The sequence below is a fragment of the Sebastes umbrosus genome, chromosome 12 (genome assembly GCF_015220745.1).
Source record: "Sebastes umbrosus isolate fSebUmb1 chromosome 12, fSebUmb1.pri, whole genome shotgun sequence".
Lineage (NCBI taxonomy): Eukaryota > Metazoa > Chordata > Actinopteri > Perciformes > Sebastidae > Sebastes > Sebastes umbrosus.
In genome coordinates this window covers 6,218,674-6,234,666 of record NC_051280.1, presented here as the reverse complement: position 1 = coordinate 6,234,666, position 15,993 = coordinate 6,218,674, and the positions used below count along the sequence as shown (strand labels likewise).

The window sequence follows — 15,993 nt, the reverse complement described above, 5'->3', positions numbered from 1 at the left end:
TTGGAAATGTTTAAAATGTGTGTCTTACCTTTGCGTCTTCATTGTGTTGTAATCCTCAAACCGATGTGTTTATTCACACTGACTGTTTATATTTAATATTCTTTCCTTTGAGTTTATGAAACTTGTAGTCATCACACAGCAGCAGGATCAGTATGTGCGTCTCCACATTGAAAGAGGCGTTGTGCGCATTTTACGCAAGTGCCAGCATTTGAACCTTCATTAATGAAGCCTATTTAAATCTCCCGACAGGACAACAGGATCAGTGAGGATATAATGGTAAATGACCTACAGAGATTTCTACACATCACTCAGTTTGACTGTTTCAAGCAGATTCCCGGTCGATTTATAGTAAAACATTTGGATCATCGCAGCTGTCCTCGGGATGAGTCCAGCTCCATCAGAGATGTCGGGACATTTTTATTAGAACTAAAAATCCAAATTTACTCTAGAAGGTCAAAAATATTTCTTTCTGTACTTTAAAGGTTAATAATACTTGGAGTTTTTAATGCTGTTGCATAAATGCAAAGTCTCGCAATATTTGCAGCATTGCGTCATTGTGCGCATATTTACCATATCAACCTGTTATCATAATGAAGGTCTTTCTTTGACACAGTTGGGGCCTTCCTCGGGACAGGTCAGGTAATAAAGCAGGACCCATAATTAACATGTTTGGTTTTATCGTTCTAGTGCTGCATATTAAACAAATCAGTTAAATTACCACAAATCACTAAGTTACCATACATGAAAATACGATGTCACATATCTGCTGGGATTTATGAAATTCAAGTAGGTCTACTTCAGAGTTGTACTCGTGGCTCCATCAGAGCAGTCGAGGACATTATAAATAAAAACTCAAACTACATTTCCTCTAGAGGGTCAAAAACATTTCCTTCCGTCCTGTCAAGGTTAATAATACTTGGAGTTTTTAATGTTGTTGCTAAAATGCAAAGTCTGGTAATAAGGTCAGGTAATAAAGCAGGACCCACATTTAATAGGTTTTATGTTTTAGTGCTGCATATTCACTCTATGTGTCCCCCCAAGTATAAAGTGAAACATAATACTGAATAGCTATAGAGGAGTCTCTCATTTCTTCATCATTATCATATAATATATAATGCATTTATTTTTATTTATTTTATTTCGTTTTGTATTATCATTAATAGTATTATTATTTCCATCTTCTTTAGTAGTAAAACTAGTGAGTAGTTAAACTCCAGACCAGCTGGTGGCAGTACTGCACCGTGAAGTGGTTTCAACCTCCATTAAACACCAACGAAGCAGCAGCAGCATCAGCTGGTGGTGGGAGGAGGAGGAGGAGGAGGAGGAGGAGGCGGAGGTCAATGAGGAAGAGGAACCACAACCACAGACAGCTACAGCACAACTTCATCCCAAATATCAATGTTATAACTGTTGAAATGCATTTCATCCTCCCCACGGTTAGACCCTGAGTGTCTGAGGTAATCCTGTCTCTTGTGGTTTATTATAGAGAGCTAGTTTCAGACGGTGTTAGCGAGCCTTCAGCCGTCTGTGGTTAGCTTAGCTGATGCTACTAGCTGAATCTGTTGAGCTGGAAGATGTTAGTTAATTATCGAGGGTAGCTAATGATTTTATTTGACATTAGCTATACGTCCGAGAGAATAGTTTGCCCGGCTGTTGTGTACCAGTTGTCACATTAAAAGCTACGCTACCGTTAGCAGGTCTACCGCTAGCTCGCTAGCTCGCTAGTTGTCATCACAACACCACCAGCACTGACGTCACTACTAACTACTACCACTAACCTGACTCCATACTCAGCTACAGTCAAACTAGTGCAGCTGTTTACACAATACAGCTGACAGCTGAATATCTATATATCTAATACATTTATAGAAGGGCAGTCCTTTAATGTTCTCCTGCCATGTTTTGTGCATTGTCCCGTGTTATCCATGGAGAAAGAGGGTCATCGAGAGGGGATTAGTCTGCAGCATGAACCAAATACTGAAGTAGATCGATATAAACAAATGTGGCTTTTGCAACCATTGTGCCAATATAAAGGAGTGTAAACAATTCAGTGACCTTAAGACTCATAAGGTGTAAGCCTGCTTTTGTTGTGTACCGTTTATCCTGTACCTGTGGTTGTGTTTACATAGGACGGACAAAGAGACGATTGAAAGAAAGATAGAGCCTCTGAGCATAAGTATGCAATCCGAAAAGCTGATTTGAATTACCCTATGGCTAAGCACTTTTATGAAGTGCATAATAGCAATCCAGACAGCCTGATGGTTGAAGGCCTACAAACCATCAAAAATAACTAATCGACTAAAATTATTACTGCAGAGAGAAACTTTTTACATCTACCAAATTAAGTGTCACAAAATATCCAGGACTAAACGAGGAAATTGATTTTAGTCCGTTTTTGTAGTGGCGCTTATGCATGTGGTCTGGTACTGTTGCCATAAACGGTTATATATTATTACTTATTTACTTTTTTCTGTCTTGTTATCTGTATATTTATGTTTTCTTATTCTATTTTCATTATTTTCTCTGCTTTCTTGACATCCTGTAGAGCCATCTAGTGACCACATTTTGCACTTGTCACCTGAGAGTTTATTGGCCAGGTGTTTGCAATCATAAGTTGTCTGTGTACTCACAAAAGGGCAAGCTGTGTGCTGAGGGTTACACCCTGAAGAAGGCTGTTTGTGCCGCTACGTGTGGGTTGTTACCCAATCTGAACATGTACCAGCATTGTTTTTAGCATTTCATCATGAAATAGCCAATTAAATAAGGCTTTTTATTTTTGCCAGAAGAGTGCCTTGGACTCCCCCCTTTTATTTTTATATATATATATATAGTTTCTACACACACTAGAGGTGTGTTCCACCTGAGAAATATTGCTATATTTATTTTTTAACCTATATATCTTTTCTTACAATTGCCCTGATGCTCAACAGTGAAACTGTTGTTTGCTGTGTATTTTGTGACGCCATGGTTCACTCGCTGTTAGTTGGTACATCACAACACTGTTATAAACCACTGAAAAGCTGAATCTAGTCATTAACTTGAGATGTGAACATGATATACCGATATTTGTTTTATAGAATGTGCCTTTAAATTTGCCTGGACTCTTGTGCCACATTGTCTCCATAGAGAACAACCTGCTGTGACTTTTTTTTATAGTGCAATGTGATAGGAAAACACGGGAATTATTGCTGAATGTGTTGTATTTGGTTTAAGAAAAGATCAACTTTTTCTTATCTATTGGTGTGACAGTCTGTATTTTTCTCTTTCAGCTCAAGAGTGTTTGCAGGAAGCCTCTGGATACGAGTGGTACTTTATACTGCTGAGCATCGCTATGGAGGAGACGAGTCGGGAGGCGGTTGCCACGGCGGTGCAGCGTGTGGCAGGGATGCTGCAGCGATCGGACCAGCTGGACAAAGTGGAGCAGTACAGAAGAAGAGAGGCGCGCAAAAAGGCCTCTGTGGAGGCCAGACTGAAGGTGATGTGTTAACAGTGTAGTGTCGTTCAGTTTACACTCCTTCATTTTACATCTAGCAACTGTTTTGTCAGTGAGATGTCAGAAAATAGTGAAAAATCACAGGTTTGCTAAGTGTGACACATACTCAGTAAGTAATGAAGCATTGATCATATACCACAATATTATTAATTGACACAAAGCACAATAGAACTAACTGTCTCTTGATGGCCCCTGATGTGCTTCAGGCAGCCATCCAGTCCCAGCTGGATGGCGTTCGCACTGGACTGACCCAGCTGCACAGTGCTCTGCTGGACGTCAAAGACATCCAGGGCTCACTGGCTGACGTGAGTAAAGACTGGAGGCAGAGCATCAACACCATAGAGAACCTGAAAGACGTCAAGGATGCCGTAGTTCAACACAGTCAGCTGGCCTCAGCTGTGGAAAACCTTAAAAACATTTTCTCCGGTAAGCTTAGTTCAATCCGACCTAAAAGATGTCAACAATTGTGCGTCCCACCGCAGACAATATAGTGAAACATCCCAGGCTTTAGACTGGTTTGAGACAACAAGATATCTTTGAAGTTTGACTCGACTCACAGAGAACTTCTCTCCTGTTTTCTCTAACTCTGTGTGTCTTTGTCACTCGGCTACATGTACAGTCCCAGAGATTGTGACAGATACGCAGCAGCTGATCGAGGAGGGGGAGCTGCTGCAGGCCCACAAGAAGCTGATGGAGTTGGAGTGTTCACGGGATGATCTCATGTATGAGCAGTACCGTATGGACAGCAAGAACACTAGTGACATGAACCTCATCTCCATTTACTTCGAAGATGTAAGTTTATGTGATAATTATAAAGTTTTATAACAGTATAATCAGTATAATGTACATTCCCACAGCACTAATTCCATCAGTACAACAACAGGGTCATGTCATACTCACTGTGTGTGCGCACGCGCGTGTCGCACTCAGAGTGAATTAAAGAGCAGCCAAGAAAGCAGTCAAATAAAATGAGTTTTGAAAACCACATATATATAACCACATTGGCCAATGCTTTAAGGCAGTCTGTTCTCAATCTCCTCCTGTTCCCTTCCAGGTTCAGGGGTTGTCAGACGAGTTGGCCAAGCAGCTGTGGATGGTGCTGCAGAGGGCCATGTTAACGGTTCGTCGTGACCCTACCATGCTGGTGTCAGTGGTTCGCATCATTGAGCGGGAGGAGAAGATTGATCGACGTTTGGTCGACCGTAAGAAGCAGACTGGGTTCATTCCACCTGGGCGACCCAAACGGTGGAAGGACAAGATGTTTGAGGTAAGAGGAGTGATGAAGGATCACAGCATACTCTTCAAATACTCAAAAGTTCTTACAAATATTACTTGGACAATTAGAATAAAGTTTACTATCTGAGGTTAGCTACTATCTAGCCCCTAGTTTGTGGACCCTGTTTTTTCTCTTCTTCATCCGAAACATCCTCTTCTTCGTTGTTTGATTCTTCTTCCATGTCCAACCCTTCTTCCCTTTTTATTTTCCAAACCCTCTACCTTCTCTTTTTTCCTTTTCCTTCTTCCTCTTTGCCTTCTAACTCTTCTTGTTCTTGTTCTTCAGCCGACTCTTCTTCCGATTCTTTGTGCTATCCCACACTTTTGTTCTTCTGTTTTGCTTCTTTCTCTCTTCCTTCCTCCTTGTAAATCATCACAACGTTTCACACAGCAGTCAGGTCTAGTCTAAAATGACCTATACCCAAACATGGAGGCCATATGGAGGTTGCTTTGAAGGCTGATTCAAAGTAATGTTTTCCGTCAAGAATGAAAGGCCTTGGTCTCACTGTCATGACTGTGTTTGTGGAACATATTATCACCAGTAGGTTTCCTTTTGCCTTACATTTAGATGCTGAGATGTAATTACATGTTGTGAACACAGGGCACATTATAGGATTCATGGTAGTTTTAGCTGGTAAGAGGTTTTGCTTTTCTGGCTTCTCCTGAAGTCTTTGATCTGTTTCTGTTGCAGGTGTTGGAGGGTACAGTCAGCACCCGCATTGAAGGCACCCAGTCAGTGACGAGAGAGGTTGATAAAATGTGGCTGGTTCGTCTTCTAGAAATAACTAGGAAATATGTCCTGGATGACCTCATCATTGTCAAGAACCTCATGGCGCAGTGCTTCCCCCAGCACTACAACACGTTCAACAGGTAACAGACACTAAATGAAGTAGTTTTCTGTCAGCACAGGTCAATTTGCCTGACCAGTGACGGCCTCCACCTCCAAGCATAGTTGAAGTATTGTTGAAATTGGAAATGGAAACCACATTCTCATACCATACCATACCATACCATGTTCTCTTACATGTATGTATGTATGTGTGTTTCAGGTTTTTCGGTCTCTACCACAATGCTGTGTCCTGTCGTGTCAAAGAACTGGCCGCTGAGGACTTGGAGGCTAATGAGATCGTATCCATGCTAACCTGGGTCCTCAACACGTATAAGAGGTACACACACAAACACACACACACACACACACACACACACACACACACACTTTCACCAGCTCTGTCTGTGTACATGGTGTTTATTGTGGGACATTCATCAATTCAAAGACAGAACCTTATTTGTCAATATCGCACAGGTGAAACTTGTGAGGCTCAGTATTGCTGTTAGTGATCATTCTGGCTTGCCCCGACCACGGGGCTTTACATTACTTGTTTGTTTTGGCACCATTTGTGATGAGAGTTTGGTGACCTCTATAAAGTGTTGGATTATAGAGGTTGGGGGAAAAAAATCGATTCACCTATGTGTCATGATTTCTGATTTTGAAATTGAAACTTCAATTCCAGAATTGATATATGTGCTTCATTTGAGTCTAAAGTGTGTAGGATTCGGAAGCACCTAGTGGTGAGGTTGCAGATTGCAACCAACTGAAACTTCTCCCGTGTGCAAAGCTTGTAGGAGAACTACGGTGGCCGACATTAAAACACTAATGGTCCTATCTAGAGCCAGCTGTTGTAAGAGTAAGAATAGTAGCTAAGAATAGCAGAGCCAGTGCGTAGGGTGTGTGTGTACGTGTCTACACCAAATTCATGAGGCACCCGCTGATGGAAGGGATTTTCAGTTAATCTGTGCATGTGTATTTCTCAGCGAGGAGATGATGGGCCATCCCGAGCTCCTTTCAGAGTGTGACATCAACCAGCTGGAGTCTCTGCTGCCTCAAGATGTGGTGGACGACCTGCTCAGCAAATACGTCCAGACTTTTACAGTAGGCACCACACACACATTCACAGGAATAGTAATGCATGTCCCGTTCAAGTTATTTAGCCTGTAGTCTGCATTTATTTCACCTGCAGTTGGAATCCCCACATAATCAAATTTTGAGAGCTGCACTGAAAATAGACCTGACCTGATCCAATCATAGTAACTAATTATGAAAAAAATTACCAACACCTTGCCTTGTCCTGCCTCCCTGTGTGTCACACCTCCTCCCCCATCCCTGCACCTTCCCCCTGCACAGAGCAAACAAACATTCACTTTATAAAAATGCCAACGTGTCATAATTAATCAAAGTTAACCAGGCAAGTTAACAGTGGCACAGAAACGATGTTACAAATCATCTTTTTGTTCAGGGTGGATCCAGACTCTCTGTTTTGACTGTCCATATTTTCAGTCTAATATAACAGGCTGGCTGCGGAAGGCCCTGGAAACAGACAAGAAGGACTGGCAGAAAGAAACAGAGCCTGAGGCTGACCAAGACGGATACTACCAGACCACACTGCCCGCCATTGTCTTTCAGGTAACACACACATCAACTATTCCTGACCCTGAATAGCAATGACAAGATATAGACGATGAGTTAACAGATTTTCAGTGGGCTGAAGGTGCAGCATGTGATCCAAACTGTAAATGAGTATTTGTGTATCTCAATTTGAATTCATTTGCGAACATTTAGCCATTGTGACTTATTATGTATTGAAAGAAGTGAAGGGTTATGGGTACTTCCCAAAGCCACTGCACAGTATATTTTGCTTCCTGGTCCTTGTAAAGGAAACCTCTCATCTCACTCATTCTCTCTCTATTTCCTTATTTTAATGTATCTCCACTCTACTCTCCATCAGATGTTTGAGCAGAACCTGCAAGTCGCTGCGCAGATTGACGGGGATTTCAAAGAGCAAGTTCTGAAGCTCTGCCTGAAACAGATGAACACTTTCCTCATCAGGTATTTTCTTTTCATACTTTTTGATTTTCTGTCTGACGTGATAAATATCTCTTAAACCTATCCTTTTAAGGATAGGATAGATTTATAAGGATTAATTTAAGGTCAAATGAACAATATCTTAATTTAACATAGTATTAAAACCTGTGTAATTTTCCATGGTTGTGTGCACTTCTAATTTTCAGACCCCATGTGTTTTCTGTTCAAAAAGTTACCCTTTAAATATTGGTTATATGCAAACAGAGATCAAGTAACAAAGTACAGCAATCCTTCTAACAGTGACTGTGTAAACCTAACCTGTGTGTGTGTGTGTTGTTGTGTGTAGGTACAGAGAGGAGGCGATGACCTACAAAGAGGAGCACCTGAGAGACAGACAGCTGCCTCAGTGTTACGTACAGTACATGATCGCCATCATTAACAACTGCCAGACATTCAAGTAAGACTTCATTTTATACATGATTAACTAGTGTTTACACTTTCAGTCAATGATAACTTTGGTCATAAGGTGATAATGTCAAGGTGGTTGGCAGACAGGGGAAGGCCAACCAACTTCTCATGTAGAAGTGCAGTGGTGAGTGTTGTAACTGGCACCAGTTGAGGGCAGAATGGTAAATAGAATCCAGTGGTCTCAGGAATTAACTCATTGAATAAATGATCTTGTAATAATGATTGATTAAATGTCCACACTCCTGGGCCTCTGACAGAATCATCAATTATCAGGTGAAGAGTAATAAGTGAGGGGTGTAAGTGCACAACTCACCAATATCTGTAGTTAATATCTTGGAGCAGAGTGAGAAGGAAATGTAGAAATAGTCCGTTAAGTAAACCATTTTGGAATAGGCGAAAATGACCGTACATGAAACCTGCCTTGGCGGAGGTCTGCGCTCTCCGAGTGCACTTCTAGTTTGATATGGAACACTTTGGGCTCCATATTGTAATGCATGACAGATGTCCCATGTGTTCCTCAGAGAGTCCATCAACAGTCTGAAGAGGAAGTACTCGCAGTCGTCAGAGCCCACTGTCAGTGATGCTGCCATAGAGAGTACACTCAACGAGGTGGCCAAGGAGGGATGTCAGTTCTTACTGGATGAAGTCTTCCTAGACCTCGAAGTAAGTAGGAAATATTGTTGTTGTTATGCTAGGATCAGACTACATGATATTTTTGACGGTGACGATTGTCACTATGTCCAATTAGACGATTGAGAGTCATAAATTCTTGTCGTGACTTGGCCGCGACACATGACAGACTACATGTCGGTCCCCTGCTCCGACAATACACACTCTCCCGGCACCGCCGTCTATATATACCGGCTTACCGGGGCTCAAGCCCCCGGGCCCGACCATGTAAAGGGGCCCAGGAGGCTCCGGGGGAAACAATAAAAATATGATTCACAGGGAGAAGCGTCTTGAGTGCTTTCACACCTGTACTTAGAGCTGTCCACTTGTGATCGTATCACTGAGGACGCGTGTTAATATCAGGTCTGAACAGGACCATAGCTCATTTCGCGGCTGCTGGTTACAGCTTCATCCCACAGTACTTTCAGAAAGTCTTGTCCCCATTAGTCACATAGACATGTAAACATGGGAAAATAGGGTCCAGGTTGAAAAAATACCAAAGTCACCTTTTAACACCACAGAATAAATTATCCAATAAAAATATTTTAGCTTTTTGTAAACATTTGCTACAAAGCAAAAACACATTTTCTTGAAACTACAAAAAAAACTTAACTAGCTGATGCATAAATTAACTTAAAATAGATCAATTGCCAAATTAAGGAAAATTCTACTGATTAACAAAATGCTCCAATCCATTTAATTGCTTTTTATATTGACCAGCATCACCTGAATGAGCTGATGACCAGGAAGTGGGTGACGGGCTCTCATGCTGTGGACACCATCTGTGTGACAGTGGAGGACTACTTCAATGACTTCAACAAGATCAAGAAACCCTTCAATCAGGTAGGACGGGAGCACTGTGCTCTTAGCAGGCTATCTCCACAACATCTGTCTATCTATCTAATGCAACTTAATGGAAACGTGTGTCATATTAGCTATGAGTGTTGTGATATGTTGGCTGCGGTGTGTACAGGAGATGACCAGCGAGGCCCTGCGCAGGGTGGTGGTGGAGTACATCAAAGCAGTGATGCAGAAGAGGATCACTTTTAAAAACGCTGATGAGAGGAGGGAGGGAGCTGAGAGGATGATCAAGGAGGCCGACCAGTTCAAGTTCCTCTTCAGGAAACTGGCTGCTGTGAGTTGACGTATAATGATTTCTCTATACGGAACACAGTACACAGCGTAGACTAAACATTGTGTAACAGTTGGCGTGGTAATGACAGGAAAGCCCTGTAAGGTTGGAGGGACATGCCTAACTTTATCTGGTTGTTGGGTGTAGGGTGAAGACACAGACCGGCTTTGTGGTGCCATCGCCGCCATCGCTGAGGTGTTCAAGCTGACTGACCCGACGCTGCTGTTCCTGGAGGTCACCACTCTGGTGTCCAAATATCCTGACATCAGGTACACACACACACACACACACACACACACAGACAAACACACACACACACACACACACACACACACACACACACACAGGTGTATGATATTCAACTAGGGCTGACAATCTATTACAATATTTAATCATGATTAATCGCATGATTGTCCATAGTAAATCGTGATTAATCGCACATCTGTTCAAAATCGACCTTAAAGGGAGATTTGTCAAGTATTTAATACTCTAAACAAAACAATGACAAATATTGTCCAGAAACCCTCACAGGTACTACATTTAGCATAAAAAATATGCTCAAATCATAACATGACAAAATGAAGCCCAACAGGCAACAACAGCTGTCAGTGTGCTGACTTGACTATGATTTGCCCCAAACTGCATGTGATTATCATAAAGTGGGCATGTCTGTAAAGGGGAGACTCGTGGGTACCCATAGAACCCATTTACATTCACATATCTGGAGGTCAGAGGTCAAGGGACCCCTTTGGAAATGGCAGTTTTTCCTCGTCAAAATGTAGTGTAAGTTTGAAACGTTATTTAGCCTCCTTCACGACAAGCTAGTATGACATGATTTCTTCCATAAGATGATGATTCTTTAGGTTTTCTAGTTTCATATAATACCAGTATCTTCACTCTAGCTTTAAAACTGAGCCTGCTACAACCTGAAAATCACAAGTTGCGTTAATTTGTTTAAGAAATTAGCAGCGTTTAAATGAATAACTATATTCAACTTATCAAGCCTACAGTGCATCGACTTTTTTTTTTTTTTTACATATAACATTGGATCATGGTATAATAAGGTTTTTATTGACCCTGATCAGTAGAAAAAATACTGTGGTTGTATAAAAACATAAACTGTTACAGACTGCTGGGATTGAGGTTTGGACTCTGAGACGTTAACATTGTTGATTTGAAGTCATTCCTCCGTCCCAGTAACCCCCTGGAGGAGAACGCAAACGTCACATCAGTGTTGCGCTCGCTTAACAAGAGAGTTCATGCCACAATGAACCGACTGTTTATACCGGTTCCATCTGGTCCGAGCATTTCAAAGCGTCGAGCAGCAAAGGAGCAGCCACACTTTCTGTGCAATTTGTAGTTTTCCTGTTTCCCCCTCGTAATCCAACAGGCTCTGAGAAAGTTTTAAAGAAAACTTTATTTGTATACCACTAAATAAGTAGGAGACAGCTGCAGAGATTAAAATGACAGCAAATCTGTTGCGTGAGACATGCAAGTAAAAAAACCCGTCTGACACGAGGGGTGCAGTACCATAACAGAAGTCCAGAGCCGGGTTTCCACCAATAATTTCTGCCGAACTTTACTTTCAATGTCAAACAAAGAGATCAGCTCTCCCCTCGTCCTAAAGTGGTCCTAAATTGAAACTAGAGTACTTCCATGTTTATGAATGAAGCGGTACAGTTGAGGCAGCGGTGCTGTGTGTGTGTTTCATTAATCAGCGACGGTCATCCCTGCAAACTCCACTCCGAAAGTTCTGGTACTTTCAGAAAGTACTTCCCCCCCGATCAGGGCCTTTTTGTGGAGTAAAATGTCCCCAGAACTTAATTTAGACCCTGGTTCCTGCAGTCCAAATGCAGTGAGTTCCTCAAAAGGTTCCTACTCCTGGGGTAAAGTTCCTGCTGTCGAAATGGTGCTCGGCATGCACAGCAAAGAGTATAGAAGCACAGAGACCTCAGCTGCTGCCGCTATTTTGGACTGAAAACGCTTATTATATTTATTATATTTTATTGTTTAACACAGGTCATTTCGGTAGAATATGACAATAGAAGAGAAATAATTTAGTTTTACTTTTGTACGTCACTTTTTACGCGGACGTTTTACTGGCTTTCAGTCCAAAATGGCAGAAGCGTAGCTCCGCTGCTGGGCGCTGATGTTGAACAATTGACTTTCACATCTTGGCAATATACGCTCTTTAAACATACTATTGATTACACCCAATCTTCTAAGTGACTGGGATGAGTTTCTTCATAAATGTTCTACTGTGCCCTCTGGGTGATGCCTCATTGTTTGAGCGCTAACAATGAAGTGTCTCCACAGGGAGGAACACATCCAGGCGTTACTGGCAGTGCGAGGTGATGCCAGCAGGGAAATGCGCCAGATGATCATCGGGACTCTCAGCGAGAACAAAGTCTCCTACTCTGGTCTCACACAGCCCATCTTCAAAGACATCGCTGTGCCCACCATGACCATGACGACCATGAATACCATGACCTCTATGGCAACTGCAAAGCTCCTCAAATAAAGCCAATAACCATGACACTCTCTCCACTTTCAGACACAGTAACATAAGCAGACCACTTCTTCCAGACACTCACTCATTTTGAATTGTTTAATGCAGCTTGTTGTGTTTTCTGTCTCCACCCTTTATTTGCTGTTTTTATTGTCACCCTGATCACGTCTGCTTCAACAAAATAATAAAATTAGAGTTGTAATAATGTGTGATATGACTACTAATTCCTACTTTCACTTATTTTTTTCCCTTTTCCTGCTGCTTCTCCACCACTACTGTACTTTGACCTCTGTGCAGGTGTCAAAGTTTACTTCCAAACAAGTTCCTCTTTATTTGTTGGCGCTCACACTGAGTTAGTGAACACAAAGCCAATAAAAGCCAGAAGGATGCATTACATGAGAACTAATAATATAGGGTCCTGATTTCACACGAGAAAATCCCATTAAGTCATCGGTGAGTACAACAGGAAGTATGTTACTACACATGAAATGGAAATGGGTCAAAAAGATAATGAATGAATGAATAAAGAAATAAATGATAATGTTATGATGCTGTGTTGGATTGAAGGCCTTTAGTTCTCAGGGGTTTTTTTAACACCAGAGATTCATTTTGCAAAAACACAAAATTCTGTACTTTCACTCACACAGCACACATGAAAACATCTGGATTAAAGTAAGTTACACATAGTGCATCAAGTTTATCAGAGCAGCACAACAGTGTACATTTACAAATGAATTTTAATCATTGTTGCATTTTTCTAAGATGAACATTGTCATCAAGACAGTTTGCAGTCATAACTTCATCAAGAATATACAGATGTCATAAGTGATGAAATGCCATGTCTGACTTTATTATTACAATACATTCTTTTCTTTTTTTCACCACTGCGGTGATGGTAAATCAGTAATCTATATTAAAATGTGTCATGATTGCCGCCCATGGTGCTGATCCTGGGACAGCCTGGGAGCTGTCCATGGTGCTCGTGTTATCAGACTGACTAATATTAGGTAGGGTATCCTGTCAGAAACTTTCAACATACTACACTGCTCTGTACGGCCTTATATCAGCTGAGTCCGGAGATCAGCAGGATTTACTATTCAAAATAGTGTCAATACATGTTTTCTTCTCTTTGTGTCTTTATTAAACATTGTGACCAAACAGACATTCAGCAGGTCATGGACATTCTTACACAATTAAGATTCCAAAAAAGTAGATGTCAATCAAATTAAAGGGACTATTTGTAACTTTGTACGCGCATAAATGTAGCGGGTCGTCACACATGCGCGCACCCATATGCGCGTTCGCGTGTAGCCGCTGTACACTCCTCCTCTGCCTGCTCGCCTTCACTCAGACAGCTCAGCTCACTCCACCTCTAGACGTGAACGCGCGCTCACTCCACACTGCAGAAGAGTTAGTTTAGCTCTGAGAATATCTAGTGAATGCACAGGGGACGTTTGTGCAGAAATAACTGCTGCAGCTCCTCCAGACCAACAGAGGTTTTCCGTGTCTTGTGAAGTGACAGAGCTCTACAGAGATTTACGTTGTCTTCTTGTTACCGACCTGGTGCCGGTGTCTCCTCTGCTCTCTCCGGCTGCGGGCGGAGAGAGCAGAGGAGACTCGCTGCAGAGCTCCGCTGCATCAGCCTGCACTTAGGAAGGAAAAGCCAACACTAGGATCAGATCTAAATCATGTTCATGGAGAGACCTTTGTCTGGTCAGCTAACATTACTGCCAAGCAGCTGAAATAGTGATATTGTGGTTTTAGCTGACTTGTGTCGCATCACTGTTTTGAGCGATGCTCGTTCAGGTATATTTAGAGCGAGCAAGCGCGAGCCCGACGCTGACTTTCGTTGATTTCACGGCCACAGGTGTCGCTGTTAAGAAGCATTTCTGAAAGTTACAAATAGTCCCTTTAAATATGAAAAGTAAATTAATTAAATGACACAAAAAACTATAGTATCTAAAGATAATAGATAAACAAGAACATCAAAAAGTTAATATACGTTAATCAGGGGCTGAAGAAAATAATTATTTAAAATTAGGGCTGTCAAAGTTAATGCAATAATAACATGTTAACGCTAATTTGTTTTAAGGCCACTAATTTCTTTAACACATTAACACAATTTAAGATTTTTAGGTTGTAGAGGCTCAGTTTTAAAGCTTGAATGAAGATCATATGAAACAAGTAAACCTAATGAATCCATTGGTACAACGCAATCCATTGGCCTTGTTGGGAAGGAGGTACAGAAATTGTCAATAATGTATCATTATAGATTAAACTACCCAGCAGTATATAAAAAGTCATTAAAATGAGCTCCACTTTAACCAGCTGCAACATTAAAGTGATGAACACATTAATGCATCAATAAGTATAATCCAATAATATAAATGTTTCTGCATAATGTGTACTTTTATGTTTGGTACTTTAAGTATATTCATATGCTAATATTTTTGCACTTTTATTTAAGTAGGATTTTGAATGCAGGACCTTTACTTGTAACAGAATATTTCTACATGGTAGATATTGCTACTTTTACTGATCTGACTACTTCTTCCACCTCTGCATGTACTATAATACAATAATAAATATGTAATACAATAATAATGTAATATAACAATATAACATGTAATAGAAATGTTTTCTTAATGTGATGCCCCTATTGACTTTGCTTTGTTTGGTAAACCAATAGTGAGGTAAAGATCAGGGTAAGTCAGCATGAAGTGTAATTAGGAATACTACATAGACATATTATTATATATCTATGGGAAATACATTCAAGAGTAATACAATAAGGACTCATATGGGTGAGTTAATGAGAGAGTGGATAAACTAGCCCAACAAGCCAAGTCATGACAAAACATAAGTCAGGGGTCTGCAACCCGCGGCTCCGGAGCCACATGCGGCTCTTTAGCCCCTCTCCAGTGGCTCCCTGTGGATTTTTAAAAATGGAAATGAATAACTGTTTTTTGTTTACATTTTAATTTATATTTATCATTGTTGTAGGTCTATGGTACGACGAAGTATTAGGGCCAAATTGAGGAGAAAAGTCATAATATTACGAGAATAAATTCATAATATTACGAGAATAAATTCATAGGTTTACAAGAAAAAAAGTCGTAATATTATGAAAATAAAGTCATAAGTTTAAGAAAAAAAGTAATGATTAGAGTAAAGATGAGAATAAAGTCATAATATTATAAAGTAAAGATTTTATGTGTTATTTTCTTTTTTTCTCGTTATGTTATGACTTTATTCTCGTATTAAAACAACTTTTTTTCTCATAAAATTATGACTTTATTCTCGTAATATTACGACTTTTTTTCTTGTAAAGTTATGACTTTTTTCTCGTAATATTATGACTTTTTTTCTCGTTAAGTTATGACTTTATTCTCGTAATATAACAACTTTTTTTCTCATAAAATTATGACTTTATTCTCTTAATATTACGACTTTTTTTCTTGTAAAATTATGACTTTATTCTCGTGATATTGCAACTTTTTTTCTTGTAAAGTTATGACTGTATTCTCCTAATATTATGACTTTTTTCTAGTAATATTATGACTTTATTCTGGAAATCTCCGATTTTT

The 15,993-nt window shown here is 40.5% G+C and overlaps 1 protein-coding gene across 1 annotated transcript; it reads left to right on the top strand.

The window, feature by feature from the left end:
• Positions 1–1,278: 1,278 nt before the first annotated feature.
• exoc3 (exocyst complex component 3) lies at positions 1,279–12,615 on the top strand. The gene is made up of 16 exons (XM_037787198.1): positions 1,279–1,457; positions 3,270–3,475; positions 3,700–3,919; positions 4,113–4,285; positions 4,548–4,760; positions 5,460–5,638; positions 5,818–5,934; positions 6,581–6,698; positions 7,104–7,229; positions 7,552–7,652; positions 7,975–8,085; positions 8,618–8,759; positions 9,486–9,608; positions 9,739–9,900; positions 10,045–10,166; positions 12,214–12,615. Exons 2-16 carry the CDS (start codon positions 3,332–3,334, stop codon positions 12,416–12,418), a joined length of 2,256 nt encoding a protein of 751 aa, XP_037643126.1. The 5' UTR covers positions 1,279–1,457; positions 3,270–3,331; the 3' UTR covers positions 12,419–12,615.
• The last annotated feature ends 3,378 nt before the right edge of the window (positions 12,616–15,993 follow it).

Excerpts from the sequence above, each read along its gene's own strand:
- exoc3 (XM_037787198.1), top strand. The coding sequence starts at position 3,332 with ATGGAGGAGACGAGTCGGGAGGCGGTTGCCACGGCGGTGCAGCGTGTG. Across the intron at positions 4,761-5,459 it reads GGAAGGACAAGATGTTTGAG|GTGTTGGAGGGTACAGTCAG; the intron begins GTAAGAGGAGTG and ends TTTCTGTTGCAG. Across the intron at positions 9,609-9,738 it reads TCAAGAAACCCTTCAATCAG|GAGATGACCAGCGAGGCCCT; the intron begins GTAGGACGGGAG and ends CGGTGTGTACAG.